Here is a 17,662-nt window from a genome sequence, read left to right on the forward strand (position 1 = left end):
GAGAGGATAAAAAAAATGGATGTGACATGCCTCAAAGTTGTTCTCAAAGTTTGGTGAGGGTTCTTGGGGGTCCCTGAGATCCTTTGGATAGGTCAATGAGGTAAAACTATTTTTATAATAATATAAAAACTACACTTTCCTTTTTCATTTTCATTCTTTCAAGAGTATACAGTGGAATTTTCCAGCAATTACGTCTGTGATATTCTGACAGATGCAGACTGAAAGCAGAGCCAGATGTGAGTATCATATTATCTTTCATTAAGAGAAACATGAAAGAGATTTCAAAGCTAAAACTGCTCTTTTCACTAAATTTTGTGAATTAAATTAACTATTCTCAGCAAATTTTTAAAAAATGTACTTATTTTTAATTTAAAAAGTATGTTATTTGTATTAACATGTAATTTATGTATTATCGATATTTCAAAATGAATTAATAACTAAACATTTTTGATTTCATAGTTTAATTTCTACCATCAAAAATGTTTTCAAGGATCAATTACCTGATAATTCCCTTAGGTTGCTATTTGATTGTGTTGAAAGCTAAGAACAAGAAACTACCTGAGTGGCAAAAGGCCATTCTCATTCTGAATACCGGCTCCAATATTTGAAATTCTTCCTTTGTTTCGTGTCCTGGAGGTTTTCGACGCAGAGCAATTTTCCACAGTAAGACCAGTGATAGATGAGACCTAAGTCTTTCTTTTGCAGTGTGGGGAAAGAGTGACTACGAAAGGAGAGGAAGAAAAGGAGGACTGTTCTCAGGCGGCTGTGTCTCGGGAAAGTACCTATGTGGGTGTTAGGAATGGAAATCAAGCCCTTAAAACCATCTGTCTGCCTGTAGCCCTTGGAAAGTCTTCAGATTCCCCCAGGAGTAGCATTCTCCAGGAAGATACCTGGTCAAGAAGGTCAAGCTGGGTATCATACACTTGAACCAATAACTTAACTATAGTGAGGAAGTATGGGGAGATGCTGTGGAAATGGGAGGACAGACAATTTCAATTGGTTTGAAGGATATTGAAAGGAAACAAAATGAAATTCTCTAGTTGCTTGGAGTTTGCAAAGCACTTTTGTGTGTTATCTGCTTTGATCATCAGGTTAACTTTGTGGGATACCTATGACAGGGGTTTTTGCCCGCATTTTACAGATTAGAAAAAGAGGCTTAGAGGGTTTTTTTTTTTTTTTTTTTGGTGAGGAAGATTGGCTCTGAGCTAATATCTGTTGCCAATCTTCCTCTTTTCACTTGAGGAACATCTCTGCCAATCTTCCTCTACTTTGTATGTGGGATGCTGCCACAGCGTGGCTTGATGAGTGATGTATAGGTCTGCATCTGGGATCTGAACCTGGGAATGCTGGGCCACTGAAGTGGAGCACGCAAACTTAACCATGATGGCACTGGCCAGCCACCAAGGGAATGTTTTTTTGATAGTTACCCAGGATATCTTTTGATAGCACTTCTAATTAGTATCACATGACACTAATGGCAAAATATTTTTGGAAAATTGAGTCCAAATTTGCTCTCCTTTGGCTATGAAAACCTGGACAATTCATAAATATCTTACTCAGCTTCTGCAAATCTGAAACACTGTGGCTAATAAATCTTCACCACTAGTAAATCTTTAACTACTTGAAAAACTTAACATGGAATGTATTTTGTGGGTATATATTTGAGTTTGTTCCACCCTGATAGGGCTGCTCAAATACAGTGAGAAATGTTATTCAATGTATCCACATCTTTCATTTCTTGGGGCTGTAGCTTAGCTTGTGTTAATCCCTCTCACTCTCTCCCACTCTGAATGAATGGCAATGGTCCAGGTTATAAATTTAAATCAAATTAAATTCTACCTTTTACGTGTGTGGAGCAAGAGTGATTTACTTTATCAATGTCATTTCTCACTCTCAGACACACCAAAATGAAACATTAAATGCCACAATTACTAGCAGCTTGAGGACAGGCCATATGATTTATAATTCTTTGTTTCCATTGTGCATTTTAGATGATAAAACATAATTTGCTTATTGAAAATTAAATTTCTGGCTCTTATGGGAGAGAGTGGGTCATAAGGTGGTTGTGAGGAAATCAGAAATTGTCCTTCCACTGCTGCATGTCCACTCCAGTGACAAGCACTACCTACTTCCAAGGAAAGTTCTAAACCTAGAGTGTCATCTACGGATCCTGAGGTAACGTAGTTTCTGAAAGGCTCCAACTCTCTTCCATTCCCAAAGAAGAAAAAGAGTCAGTTTCAGAATATGTTTTAATATACATATCTTCCAGGTCCAGGGTGGCATAATGTTACATTTCAAAGACGAACGTATCCATTTAATTATTCTTTTTCAAAAGTCAGTATTCTCTAGGAAGAATATGTTTTCTGAAATTTCAAGAAAGCTTTTAGATCAACTAAGAATTGATTTCTTCTGATTCTCTCCAGTATGTCTCACTGTTCCATCATATGATCAATGAAAAAGATTCACATGTACCACTACATTTGAGGTGGTTTAGTTGAAAAAATTGGAAACAGCTTACTGAATTCCTGGAAGAAAATAAAACATTTTTTAAATGTAGGTAAAAGCGTATTGAATTTAAACATTTTTACTTGACGTCAAAATTTCTTTCCTAGGAGCAAGAATATCAATATCAAACCATTCTTTTGTTACCTCCAAGGACATTTGGTTCTAGACATCTCCACTTGTTAAATGATTATCTTTGATCTTTGGTGTTAGAAGAGCTTATTTTTGCCACATTTCTTAAATCACATCTGACGGGAATGGCACATGGTTCACCTACTATGTTAACTCTGGTCTATTACAGTGGCTGCTTGCAACATTAGGTTGAAAGGTTCTGAGGCTCATCCATTATCGGTGAGTAGAAAAGAGTATTATGATTGATTAACTGGGTCTGCTGTGGGCCTGTGTATGTTTGGGGGCACAGGGGGAGACAGGAAAGGGAGAGCACAGTCTGTTTCCAAATATTTCCAGCTCTGACCTAAGGTGGAATGTATGTTAGGTCAGCAATTAAATGTCTTCTTTTTGGGTTGATACAATGGGGTTGGTGGTCCAGTAAAAATATTCCCTCACATTGCCGGAATCAACTGTGAATGAACAAAGGGGTTCCCTGATTTTGTCAGGATCCGTGTTTGTCAGGGCAAGACAAGGAAGAACTCTTGTTTCACTCCGCAGGTGACTTTCATGGCCAAGGGGCATTTTTTTTTTGCTGGAAGAACTTACCATTGGGGGACTTTGTGATGGTTTCCTCAGTAGTGCGCATGCCCCTCTGTATGCCTTCAGGGGTGGTCCCTCCAAAGTCATCGTCTGTGTCGCTGGTAGTTGGCAAGGGGCTCTCTGAGGTTCCCTGGATGGCGGGCTTTACTCCTCCTTGTCCTGCAGGAAGGATTCCGTTCTGGACGTCTGGATTGGCCTGACTGGTGGGCAGGATGCCTCCAGGGAACAAGGGCTGGAAGATGAGGCCTGCGAAGATTTGCGGGGCCGCTGGCTGGAATGAGGGAAGGAAACAGAAAACGAAGTCAAAAGAACACATTGGAAGGCTGGTCAACCAGCCTTTTCTCCTTTGAGGGCAGTAAGTTTGGGCAGGAACGGCAGGATGGAGAAGGTAGAGTCAGAGAAAATAATAAAGACCGGGAATTGCTCAGAAGAAAGGCCTCCCTCTTCTGAGCCTGATTCTGGTTTCATTACTGGGCTTCCTTGCTGTGCCCCATTTCCCTTAGAAAGGGGAAGCCAGAAGCAAACCAGTCACAGGAAAAGGAATAATGCATAATTTGTTACCATCAGGTGTATCTGAAGGTAGAACCAAGGCAGAAAATCCACACAATTACAGAAGGCTCTATCTCCCTTATTGACCTACTTTTGCCCATAATTTTTTAAAGGTAATTTAGGAGACTAAAAATGAATGGACAAATTAGTTCAAGTAGATCAATCAATCTTCATCTCATGGTTTGCATCCCTTTAAGTTTCTTTTGATATTTTTCAAAGGCATTGGAATATTCAGTCAGAACTATTTCCCTTGGCAATTCCAGTTACTCAACGAAACTCCTCTCTATCAGCCTTTCAATAGTTTGCACACTGGTAGTGAATGCTGTTGTTGCCTACACTTGTTTTTTTTTTTTCTGGGAAAAAAATTACTGTGAGAAGTTCCTCCTAAGAAGAAATAATTTGATATCAGCTGGTTTTGGAGTTCAGGCAGGAACCAGTCCTCTTGGACCTTGCAGTTCTGATGGCATCTTCATAGAATAAAAAGAGTGGAGGGCTCATAATTAAGACACAGGTCAGTTTCCTTGAGTGTGGTTCTCAAATGTTAGTTTGCATATGAACCATTTGAAGAGCTTGTCAAAAGGACACATTCCTAGGCTCCCCTGTTAGAGAAATTCTGTTGAGCAAGTCTAGGGCAGGACCCAGAAATCTGAATTATTTATTTATTTTTTTGGTGAGAAAGATTGGCCCTGAACTAACATCCGTTGCCCATCTTCCTCCTTTTGCTTGAGGAAGATTGTCCCTGAGCTAACATCTGTGCCAGTCTTCCTCTATTTTGTATGTGGAACGCTGCCACAGCATGGCTTGATGAACAGTGCATAGGTCCGGCTTGGGATCTGAACCAGTGAACCCTGGGCCACCAGAGAGGAGCGCAAACTTAACCACTACGCCACTGGGCGGCCCCAGAAATCTGCATTTTTAACCAGCACTCCAAGTTGTCCTGATTTGGTGGTCCGGAACTGAAGTTTGGGAAATACTGTCTTAGATTTACAAGGCACTGAAACCAGAAATTAGACTTATGCTGGAAGAGAGACAAGAATAGAATAGAGAAGTTTTCAAATTGGGGATGGTGACATCCATAGATTTGAAATAAAGAAGGTGGGTGTCGCCAATCTTTAAAAAATAACACAAAAAGAACAGACTATAAATTACCGAGTACATTCTATATAGTACAGGTAAATATTGTTTCATGAAACTTGTGTGCATATGTATGTGTGTGTTAGTTGAATGAAAAATGTAGCTGTTACTGTGGATTTTACTGGAAAAGTTTGAAAACCACTGGTGTAGGGGATAGAAAAATGGCTTTTGATCTGGATCTACTCTTTTTTGACCTTGGAACCTAAGTTTCTTAAGCTCTCTGAGCCTCCGTTTCTTTATGTATAAAATTGGGCTTAAAAAATCTCTACTTTGTCCTTTGATGAGGATTAAAAGTAATGGGTGTAAAAGGTCTACCAAGGTGCCCGTTATATAGAATCGGCTCAGTAACTGGTAGTTATGGGTGTTTGGGTATCATTGTTGGCAAAACATGCCCCGTTACTTGACTTTATTTATGGACAATCCAGAAAAATCTCTATCTTTTTCATAATAGAAAGATTTTTAAAAAACTCTCTCTCCAGGTATTCCCTCAAGTCTTTACTTCAGTGTCATATTTAGGTACCACATTAATTCAAGTAATTTTTCTCTAAAAATGACTTACAGGAAAATGCATGGAAGTACCTAGTAATGGTAATATGAGTTTTATTTAGGTTCAGCCCTCTACTTATTCATATGTATAGGGAAGAGTTCATTCATCACTGTAAGATGCTAGAAACATAATATATTTTCCTACAAAAGTTAAAAATTTAAGTCAAGAAAATTAATCTTTGCTGATAAATATCAATATGTATATTATTCTGTATCTGCATGTGTTTTAATAATTTGTCATCCTAGATTTTAATCAACACAAAGTTTAAAGATATGCCTTGGCTTTCTGGACAGAACTGAATCTGACATCAATATGTAGAAAACAAAAGCTAAGTCAAATTAATGGAAAAGTAGCTGAAGAAAGATGATGAAATCCCCAGCTAGACAAAGGACAACCCAATGCAAGGATCTACAAAAATGTTCAGTTTTCTGTAGTAGGCACCAGGTTTAGGGTTTGTGGTCAAAAGAGACTATATGAGGACAGAAAATAGCATTATGGTAGCAGTGAAAAGAATTTGAAATGCCAGTAATTAAAAAATTTTTTTTTACCAATTCCTCTGAGCTTAGGATAGTACCCTAAAAGGAAAATAACACACTTTATTAGACAAATTTTAATATATTTGAGGCAATATGTGTATAAGATAACTTAAAAACTTAATAGTTTTAAAGGTTATAAGGACAGATTTTTTATTTTCGACAATATTCTAAACTGCCTTTGTGACTTGTATCACAAAACTCAAGTCAGCACGTGATATTGGACTGCTAACATTTCATATCTGAGTGATGTGAGGTCTTCTGTATTTTAAAAACTATGTATTTTTCTATTATTAAGTAATAGATGGACATTGGAGGGAACTTGGAAAATACAGAAAGCAATAAAGAAAAAAATATAATCCCATCCTTCAGAGTTTAATGTATTTTCTTCCAGATGTTTTTCACACATTTCTTCTTTACATGATAGAAGTCATGTCATATACACAATTTGTGTCTTACCTTTTCTTTTAATACTATACAGTGATCATTTAACCACATTACTGACAAATTTTAATAAATACCCTTTTGAATGGTCACAAAGTGTTTGCTTTTATGTTGTACAGTTTACTTAATCATTTTCCTTTTGTTTAAATTTAAGCTGCACTCAATATTCTTCTCTAGTATAAATATTATTTTGATGAATATATTTGTTAATAGACTTTTACTGTATTTCAGATTATTTCCTTGGGATGTGTTCCCAGAGGTGGAATTCAGAGTTGATATGAATTTTATATTCGACTCTGCTTTTAGAAGTAAAAGCTGCCACTTGATGCTCTTATTTGATTTTGGTCTTTGGTAATTTTATCAGTGATCTCAAGAATTATCTTTCCCAACGGAAAACAGGGAGGGAGAAGAGAAAACATTTGATTTTTGTTTTGAGGATAAGATTTATAGTTAATAAATAAATTTGAGATTAAAAAATAAATCTTGCAAATCATTGATCATTAGATCATCCCCATTAATTAATTTTTTTCTTAACAGTGTAGTTTAAAGAATCGACTGGTTGCTTCATCTGTGACATTTACTAACTATGTGATTGCAACTGCGTAACTGTAAGTATCTCCAGTTACTCATCTTAAAATTGAAAATAAAAATATTGTCTACCAAAGGTTCTTTCAAAGAGCAAATGAAATAGTACATAATAAATAATAAAGTACTTAGAACAGGGCCTGGCATATACCAAGTGCTCAAAAGTGTTGGCTCTTGGTGGCAACAGCCAGCCCTGGTGGTCTAGTCGTTGAGATTCAGTGCTTTCACTGTTCTTTCCCAGTCAAAAAAGCACACCACCCGTCTGTCGGTGGTCTTACTGTGGTGGCTGCATGTTGCTGTGATGCTGAAAGCCATGCCACCGGGATTTCAAATACCAGCAGTGTCACCCATGGTGGACAGAGTTTCAGCGGAGTTTCCACACTAAGACAGACTAGGAAGAAGTACCCTGCCACCCACTTCCAAAAAACTGGCAATACCCTATGAATAGCAGCAGAACATTGTCTGAGGTAGTGCAGGAAGGGGAGACGACGGCACCAAAAGACTGGGCAAGGTGCAGCTCTGCTGTTCACGGGCTTTTGAGGACTCAGAATTGACTCCATGGCACTAACAACAACTAGTTAATATTAGTGTCCATACAGTGCAAAGTAAACAGGAACTCAGCAACTATCTGGGGAATTGAGGAAGGATTCAATATTTCACACTAAAATGATTTCAAATCAAAATCATCTTAAAAAATAATCTTACCTGTGCTCCAAATTGTGCTACAAAAATTGGTAACATCTGGAAAAAATAGTGAAAAATTCAGTAAAAAAAAATATTCAAAGGTAAATTCTGGCAGATGATATAAATATTGAGACTTTCTTAAAAGGGTGCAGTATCTGTTGCAATGTATCATCTGTAATCATAGATATAGATTCATAGAGCTGGATGGGAAATGCAACTCATCCATTTTGTAAAAAGATTAGACCTGGAGAGATTTAAAAACCAGTCCAAGGCAGCACATTTAGAAGGTGGAATTTAGTAAACTGAACGAACAAAAAATAACTTTGGCCTCAAGCTATCTTCAAACTGAAAATTACTCCAAGTAATAATGATATAAAATGCAATAAAAATGCATGTGTTTATGTGGCAGAAGACATTAAAACACATAATGGATATTTTAAAATAGATTTCTCGAAGCATATATATTTAGTTTCATAGTAGCTGCCTGGATATTTTGCTGTTAAAATAGAGCACTGATAGGAACTGATGAATGATATTGTTCAATAACCCCTGGCACCGGCCGAGCTCTTAGAACAAAGTGAGAAATAGCGCTATTGGTCACTGATAACTATCTAAATATGAGTTTATGGTTGAAGCAATTTGGGTGAAGGGTTGGTGTGCTGTAGTACTCTAAGGATTAACTTAGAGTTTGTCACGGATTTATTTTTATTTCCATAGAAATTCACACTGTTTCAGGAAAATCATCAAAATGGGATGTTAATACTAACCAACCCAAAAGATTTGAAGTCTTATGAAATAGACTCTTAATTTTACTACTTCCAAAGATAGTTGGTATAGTGATAACCATAATGCCAAAAGGTAAAAAGTACATGCATTTAAGAAAAAGCCTTCCTTCCTATCAGATCCTTGGCTTCTAACAACAACAACAAAACCCACTAATCTTCAGGGTGACAATGGGAAAATGGGTTGGGGAGAGGAGACACTCGGGTTTTGAGAGAAAACAAAATAGAAATTTCTTCTTTAAAGGGAAGTTAGAAAGAGCAAAAAGATACAAATAGGAAAACACGGATGTCTAAGTAAAAATTGTGATGAAAGATAATTTAATTGTTCACCAATGCAACAACAAGGAGAAAAGTTAGTATTAGTTGAAGATAGAGAATTTATTTGAAATAATAATACCTGGCACTTATTAAGTGTTTACTATGTGGTGGGCACTATTCTAAGTGTTTTGTGTGTATTTACTGCTTTAATCCTTATCACAGCTCTAGAGGTAGGTTCTACTTTAATTCCCATCTTAAATTATGAGAAAAGTGGGCCATAGAGCAGTTAAGTAACTTGGTCAACATCCCACAAGTAGTCAGTGGAAAGTTGGAATTTGACCAGAAGTTATATAGTTCTAGAGTTCACTCAACTACGTTGGCCTTGCTTTGATAAATTAGAGCTACGGAAAGGTGACCAAGTTTCTGGCAGGGGACGTAAGCCACTCTCTGCCTAAGGAAAGGCAAGGTCAGAGGTTACTGGGGTTGTATAGGACAAAGTCAAGTACAGGAACCTTTGGTGGTGGCATAGCTGGAGAAACTGAAGGATCCTCACCAAAAATGGGGATTCATTCATATTATTGCATGTTGGGGAGTGTGTAATGTCAAACCCTCTCCATTGAGCCTGCAGTCATATCTACGGTGCCCACTAACACTTTTGTCTGGAACGGATATTCTTTGGCAAATATAAAGTTGTGCTAAGTCTGACTTCAAGGGTCGAGCAGGGTAGCAACTGAGTCTGGATCTGGGCAGTTGACGTATAGATCACACCAGGATCACATGTTAAAGAGATTCTCATTTTATTTGCCCGTCTCTCTAGCCTTTTTCAGAGGATCACTTTTACTATTAAGGTATAAATAAGCAGCTAAACTTTGAGTGAAGCCTCTAATATATCTGAAAGTAGTAAGAACTGACTGATAGACAAAGATACATTTCAATTTTAAAAAAGAAATGTACAAATTAGTTATTTTACAAAACTTCACAAATATGAATAAATGAAGCAGTACAGAGATTTTTGTGTTATTTTGAACAAATGAAGGTATAAAGTATTAGTTGCATATGACATGGAATTTAAATTGAGCAGCTTAAAATTATGTTGTCAATTAAACTCAGACTTCATTGTAATTATTAATTAATACAAACTTGCTCTTATTTAAAACCTGGAAGTGTACATCATACAGGTAAGAAGATGGTTAGGATATATTGGTCTATGGCTTAGAGAAGCAAATTCTGGAAAAATAAACCCAATTTTTGCAATACAGTGAAATACTAGGCAATCCTCAAAAACAATGCTGTAAGTGAATATTTCAAACTGCAAAGACTATTCAAATTCCCTATAATTAACATATGTATGTACTAAATAATAAAGCTACAAAAAAAGAGAACATTATGTGGGAAAGATAGGGCCTGAGGTCACCTGATGGGGAGAATAAATTGTCCATAATAACTAACTTAGTCTACTCATAAAGGGATCATTATATTTTTCTCCAGAGACTATTAAGCTATTTAGAGAAATTTCATAAGGTAAAAATTTAGGCTTTGTCTGTAGTTAAAGATGCAAACACTTCCAAAAGGAGTGATGCTCTAAATGTGTCATTTAAATTTGAGTGTGAGAGTGTTTTCCAGGATTTTTCCTGAAAGCAAGTAATGATGGGAGGAGAGAAAGTACTAGAAAGCCTTAGGGACTTGAAAGACGGCATGAAAAAAGGGCACAAAACCAAGAAGATTAGATTTGCTGCAGATAAATGATCCACTTAATTTTTCTTGGAGATGATTCTGTCACCCAGAAAGTCTTCAATAGAAAACACAGCATGCTAGAGAAGAATCCCGACACCTCTTGATTTCGCCCTTTATATCTTTTACTTTTCAGTATTCCCGAACTTTTCACATTTTCTGTTACCCATTACAAACAAGTTCTAGAGAGGTTAAGGGAGAGCATGCTTAGTTTTCTGGGTGTGTTTTCATGGATTTTCAGCAAGAACCAAATTGCCGAAGATAGTTCTATGTTTGTAGAATATCCACCTGCAGATTGTCTGGAGGAAACTTTCAAAACCTTGAAGAGGTTCTTTCCTCCGCTTTAGGCTCCCATCTGAGTGAGAATGCTCCCCAATGTAAACTGAGTCCCCTCATTGAACTTACCTGTGACTGCAGCTGTTGTTGTGCCTTCAGACCCCCCAGGGTCAGTGGGAGGGTCTGGGCACCAGGTGCCACTCCTGCAGCAGGGTTTAGCTGTAGGGCAATGAAGATTTTCATTGTGTTGTTTCAGTTGAACATTCAGGAAACCAGAAGGTATTTGCTAAATGTAAAACACGTTTAAAGGGAGGATTTGCTATGTAAATATATAGCATACTCTTGCATTAGGAATTAGATATAGAAATGAAGTTCAAAGACTTGTTTAGTCTACTAGTATCACAAGGTCAGACTAACTTTTCACCTAGTAGGTTTTTCTTCAGCATTTGACTCATTCTCTTTGAAAATCATTTAGGTGATTTTATCCTCACCTTTCTCTTTTGCCTATAGCAGCAATGGTTCCTGGAATTTTTCTGATGGTTTTCTTCTGAAGAAATGAATTCCTTTGTAGGCATCCCCATGAAAATTGTGAGGGTCGGAATAAAATATCTAGTTTGAACATGGGATAATACTATATTTAAGTCTGACCACTGGAAAAAAGTCCACTCTAATCAGGAAAGATATTTTCATCCCCCAAACAGATTAAACTATACAGATATTATATGAGAAAATCAAAAATCTTCCTAGCTTTATTAATTTGCTCTTGTTATTAGGGTGATGACAGTGGTCGTAGTGTTTGTATGGGTGTATGGGTGTTATGGGGCAGTGAGGAAAATATGTGGGAGGAATGAGGAGAGAAGCTTGGAGAATAGGTGAGAAGAACTAAGACAGTAAAGACTGGAGAATTAGATTAATTCCTTTGGAGATTCTCTTGCCAAGAAAAACTTTTTTGATGTATTGAATAGCATTCAACTTCCTTTGACTTTTCTCTGTCTTCTCTCTTTCAACTTATCTACAATGAATATGTGTGTATGTGTACATCTGTGGATACACACACACACACACACACATGCTCAGCACTAGGTATTATATTTATTTAACAATGGATATTGAAATGATATAAAAGAGTACTCACCAGTTGCAGATCTGACCCCAGTTTTAGCATCTGTGTCAATGGTATTAGATTTAAAGAAGGGAAGACCTGCAAGACATTGAAATTGATGTATGAGACACGAAGTTGTCTGTTTCTACTATGCTGTCAATGGTGGATATCCTCAAGTAACCTATATTCCCATCAGAGGTGGATTTACCATGGATCTAAGTGAAGGTGAATCTTCAGGTCCTCTCACTAGCATTGTCCCCTTCCATGGCCCTGGTGAGCGCCCTGGGAATGTGTTGTGTTTATGGTAGTTCTCATCTTAAAAATGTGTAACTCACTTACTTCTTATCTCACTATGAATTTTTCACTTCAGTACTTAATTTTACATAGCTAATTTTATATTCTTTTTCTAAAAAATGGTCTCCAAATTGTATAAGCTTCAGGTTCCTGAAGAAGTGAGATTGGCTCCTGACTTGAGTGTTTTCTAATGACCATGGACTAAAAAGAGCGTGTTAGACTCTGGTGTTAATTGAACTGTTTCACAAAGTCTGGATGGAGGTAAGGAGAGGTCCTTCAGAGCAGAGGAGGGATTGGACTGGGAAGAAGGGTAGTAGCCAAGAGACAATGCAGTTTTCAAAAGTATTTAAATATTCCTCAAAGACACACATTTTACAGTAACACATCAGGTCATCAGCAACAAAAGAACTTAAGAAAACCATGAGGAAATCTGCAGTTATTTTTAGAGATTACCTCTTAATTCCTGCCAGCTCTGGAAATATCACATATGAAACGTCACAGTATTTCAAGGGCATAGATGACCAAGCTTTGTCAATAGGCGTAGCTGTTGCTTTTCAGTTTACCAGATTTGCTTGCTAAACCAAATTATTATTTAGACAAAAGGAAAAAGAAGGAGGATGATTTGTTTTCCTGGCTCAAAATTTTCAGAAGACTGTATTGGTTTTTGTATTTTTTTCTCCCCAAAGGAAAGCTTCTCTCTCTTGTTCAGTCACGAGACTCTGTGTAAATTTTGACTTTCAATCCACTGGTCTGCAAATGTTTCCTCTTGTGGGACTCTTACCTGATTTGGCTGCTGTTGGTTTAGTTGTGTTGCCTGATCCGGAACCGGCTTTGTGGGAGGAAGTCCCAAAGCAGGGAACTGCATCTGTGATAACAAATATTTGACAGAGCAGGGATGTGTTTGAGGTTTCATATCCATTTACTTCCAGGAGATAACAAGTTGTACCCAGTGCAAAAATGTCTATCTTTAGGCTCTGTGTGTTTTGGAGGAGTTTTAATTCCCTGGAGCATTTTGTGCATGATAGGAAATGGAATTGTAGAGTGCAAAAATCCGAGACAAGGAGGCGTGTGGTGGGGAGGGAGAGAGGGTGGGGTAGGACACATGGATTTCCAGGGTGGCTCCTAGGCTCACATATTTTTTCTTTAACTGCCTTCCTCCTTTTTCAGGGTGTGAAATACATAGTCTGCACCTTAGCTGTGTACACATTTGCTTTTCCTGATGCTTGAAGATAAGTTGCCATAATTTCTACTGTATTCTCGTGGAGCTTCCTGCTTTTGCCTTTTGCCTGACAAGTCCCTTCCTGTAATGGAAGTTCAGTCCCTTTCCTGGCCAGGGTATTTTCCTAGTTTATTAAGAATCGCCGAATTTAAGGGGTGAAAATGTCCTTGCCATCCATATGATCTAATTATATGGTTTTGTTTTATAAATGAGGAAACTGAGGCCCAAAGAAGTAAAGTGACATGCCCAAGGTGACATGGTGAGTGGCAGAGCCAGTACTAAGATCCCTGCAGGTGCTCTTGGTCCTTGAAAAAATGGATCCTTCCATAAGCTTCTCTCAGCAGTCCCTCTGCATTCAGGTGGAAGCTCCCTGGCCAGGTTGACTCTCATCAACCTTTGCTCCTGGCTGCATCACAGAGGACAGTGTGGTGTGGCCCTCCAGCCCTGCATCAGCCCTGGGGTCACTTGGATATACCCTACAGCTGCCACTGACTCTTGGTTTCACTTTGGACTTTTCCCTCAGTTGTAAGAAGCAAGGCTGGCATTATCTGTCCTTAGAGGTTCCTTTAAGGTTTAAGGTTGGGTAAGAATAAATTCTGCAGATAGGTCTTTTTATCCCCCACAATCTATTGTCAGCGTCACAGACCGAGTGGTCCTTTGAAAACAACATTCTGATCCTTTCACGCCTCTGTTCAACCCCTCCATTGACTTCCATTTTCACTCAGAGTAAAATCCAGAGAGCCTACCATGGCCTACAAGACCTCATGCCCTGGGCCCCACTGCATCTCTGAGGGCCCACCTCATTTCCTCTCACTCACTCGACTACTGCCATCCAGGCTACTTGCTATTTCTGGGACAGATGAGGCTCACTCTTGCCTCAGAGCCTCACCTCCACTTGTTCCCTCTGTCTGGAATGCCCTTTCCCCAGCCATTGGCTCACTCCTTCCTCTGCTTCAAGTCTTTGCTTGAATTCACCTTCTTCTTGAGGCCTACACTGGCCACTCTTCTGAAGACGCAACCTGCCCCATCTCCAATGTGCATCCTGTTGCCCAACTTTTGATCTACTGAAAACAATCACGAGGCTGTCTTGCGTCCATACTTGCAAATTGATTCATTTTTTGTGCTTTTATGATAATTCAATAAATTCATTTACAAATAATAAAAAAAACCCTTGTCAATGTGTCCTGATTTTCATTTGATAATTGCTACTGTACCTAGTAGACATTTTAGTGCCACCTTCACATCCCCTGCACCACTGCCCTCCAGCAGGTCTCATGCTGTTGGCTATCAGCAATCTGCATTAACCTACATGCTACTCCTTAGTCCACCTTGAGTGATAGCTGTGCTCCTGGAAAGTTTTATTTACCTTGAGTTTTTACAAATTGTATGATAATTTAAGTACACTAGAGACACCCTAGTTAGAAGAAACTTTTGGTAAATTTATTTGGTAAAGTGCAAAATCCGTGTTTAAAAGAAATTAACCTCCTAACTAACCTTGTTTAGAAATTAAATTTTTGCAGACAACTTCTTTTAAGAAGGACATATATATATTTGGAATGAAATAAGAAGGCAGTTGGTTATTCACGTCTTGTTCCACCCTCTCTCCATTTTCTTCACAGAACTAATCACAGTTATAATTTAAAGTTTCTTTTGAAAAATTGTTCATTAGTATCTACAGTTTTTTGGCTCTGTCAAAATAATTGAAATTCTATTATGATAGTATGCATGCATTTAAAAGATGTAAGTACATTGAAATTTGCACTAGCACCTTATTAGTTTGTCATCTTTCACCTTGGAAAATAAAAACGGGAACCTAAGGGAATGGATCACAGAACAGAGCAGTTTTGATGGAAGGCAGGAAGAGAGAGAGGTCGACAAGTAGAAATATTGCTAAGGCTAGTTGGCACAATAAAGAAACATATCGCACTTACTGGTAATGACAGAGTTGACCCAAGAAGACAAAATAGCAGAATCACAGTCTTCATGTTTCCAATTGCTGCCTGTAACAACAAAATTGTGTTACTCTTTCACTCCATTTTTTTTTTCTTTTGAGAGAAGATGATGCTTGAAAAAAAGATTGTTCTATTTGAAACACGGTCAATTACTGTACCTTTCTGTCCACTAGGCAAAATGTACAGGTAAAACAATATTCAAAGTCCGGTTGATTTCTCCAGTTTCTGCGGAATTTAAACTCAACTCTGGGAGGCTGGCAACCGAAAGACCAATCAGGACTTAGCTGTCAGTGAAATCATTTGGTTTCTTTCACTTCCCAACACTTCATTAGGTGAGTTATTAGCCATAGACATCATATTACCCAATGTCTACCGTGTGAATAGAGGGTGTTTCAGAAAGACATGCCTTGTGTAATTAAAAAAATGCAGGCAATAAAAAAATTACAATCCTTTTTCATCTCCAACTCCTTTCCGAGTGACTTCTCAGATGTACCTGTTTTATCATGTGTGTATGAACACGTAAATCAAACATCAAAATATACTGCTCGGTGTATAGTTAAAAAAATGAGGTCTGTTATGTGTATTGCTCTGCAACTTACTTTGTTTACCTAAATAATGGACAACTTCATGTGCCAGTACATATAGATTTATTTCATATATTTAATGGTTACATTATATTATATTTCCTTTTGATGGACATTTAATCCATTTCCATTTTATTTTGTAATTATAAAAGTTGTACAATGAACATCCTTATAAAACTGTGTTTCACACATGTGGGAGTCTTTCTGTAGACATTATTCCTGGAAATACTGTATTAAAGGATATGTATGTTTTAAATTTCAATAAATGTGGCCAAATTGCCTTCTAGAAATTGAATAGTTTGCTTTATTGTAACTGGAAAAAAGAAACTTGGAAAAAGATTACCTAAGCAAAACACAGAGGTCCACTGGGGTTTCTTTCACAAAATAGCCTGAAATACTAACTGTAGGTTTCCAGGGCCCTGGGCTTCACCTGAGGTTTTTGAGATATGCCACCTCTTTAATAATGTGTTTATGGAGGAAGGTGGGGTCTCTTCAACAACTTCTGAGCCCAAATCAGTGATGAATCTGTGTCACGTAGGATTTCATGTGGAAGGCCACCTTACATTTGGCTTGTCTTAGGGTACAGAATGTCTGTTAATGGAAAATTGTCTGGAACAATGAGGTGTTACCAAAAGCTTTTCTGTAATTATTCAATTCATCACCCAATCAACTTTTGTTCCTGTCAGATAGGAAAGGGGAACACTGTCTAGGCAGGGACACACAGAAGTTAACAAGTAATGATACGCTCGATAAGTGCAACACTGGGAGTATTCACATGTATGAAGGAGAGTGTGGTTAACTTTGTTGGGGGCAGAAAGGCAGATATGGCTTAATAGAAGAAGTGACCCTTGAGCTGGGTTTTGAAGGATAAAAAGAAATTCATTACGAATGCAAAGAGAGCATCCAGGTAGACCAAGTGTCTAGACATGAAGGAGTGATGTTGCTCCCTGTCACTGGAACAAAATGAGGGGAGGGTAGCAGTGGAAGATGAGGATGGGAACATACCTAATTTTAATCACCTGTAGTAGTTTTTTGTTTGTTTCTGTCACTCATTTTGGTTTTTGATCAGACATTATCTTATACGACTCCTTCATTACTTCCTGGTTGCACGTTTCTCTTGAACTAGATGGAATGTTCGTTGGGCCTTGTCCTATATGTCTTTAGTATCTTCCATGTTAATAATATTGCAAAGCACCAGATGGTCACTGCATGTTGATGAATAAATGGTAGAGGTATACACTATGGGGAGTTGGAGCAAGGTTGTGTTGAGGCAAGACTTCAGAGGAGAGATGGGGCTTTAAGTGGATTGGAAGAATGTATCTGATTGATGGGACAGAGAATAGCATGGTAAAAGGAATGATGGTGAAAGGAGCTACGGAACGTAAGTGCTGAAGGGCGTGGAAGGGAAGCAACTTTGTTCATGTTCTCACAGGCTTTCATGAACACATTCGTTAATTTTTTTATTCGGTCAGTTCATTCCATCAACTCATCATTTAGCATATGTTCACTGTATGTTCTCCTACCATTGTTTTAGTTCCTGGGAAGAAAACAGTGAATGGAAGAGGGACAAAAATTCCTGCCCTCATTGGAGCTTACATTTTGGTAGGGGAAGCATTAAACATTCAAGCAGCCTCATTGCGTGGGAGGGAGCCCCTGACACTGGGGGATCCACTTTTGCCTGGGCATTATTTTCAGTGGATGTCGAGGGGGAGGAGCTTTCTTTAACATTTATTTTTCTTTTTGGTGGAGGCAGAGCTGAATTGTATGCTGCTGTT

The 17,662-nt window shown here is 38.0% G+C and overlaps 1 protein-coding gene across 1 annotated transcript in view; it reads right to left on the reverse strand.

Moving 5' to 3' along the window:
* Positions 1-15,336, reverse strand: part of AMTN (amelotin) — a 16,526-nt gene extending 1,190 nt beyond the window's left edge. The window contains exons 1-7 of the mRNA XM_046655755.1: positions 15,283-15,336; positions 12,914-12,997; positions 11,872-11,937; positions 10,866-10,955; positions 7,711-7,746; positions 5,992-6,018; positions 3,220-3,484 (exon numbers count right to left, since the gene is read on the reverse strand). Of these exons, the coding sequence (XP_046511711.1) occupies positions 3,220-3,484; positions 5,992-6,018; positions 7,711-7,746; positions 10,866-10,955; positions 11,872-11,937; positions 12,914-12,997; positions 15,283-15,336 (622 nt within the window). The remainder of the gene's footprint in view (positions 1-3,219; positions 3,485-5,991; positions 6,019-7,710; positions 7,747-10,865; positions 10,956-11,871; positions 11,938-12,913; positions 12,998-15,282) is intronic.
* Positions 15,337-17,662: the final 2,326 nt, after the last annotated feature.

Source organism: Equus quagga, chromosome 3 (assembly GCF_021613505.1).
Source record: "Equus quagga isolate Etosha38 chromosome 3, UCLA_HA_Equagga_1.0, whole genome shotgun sequence".
In the NCBI taxonomy this organism is placed as follows: Eukaryota; Metazoa; Chordata; class Mammalia; order Perissodactyla; family Equidae; genus Equus; species Equus quagga.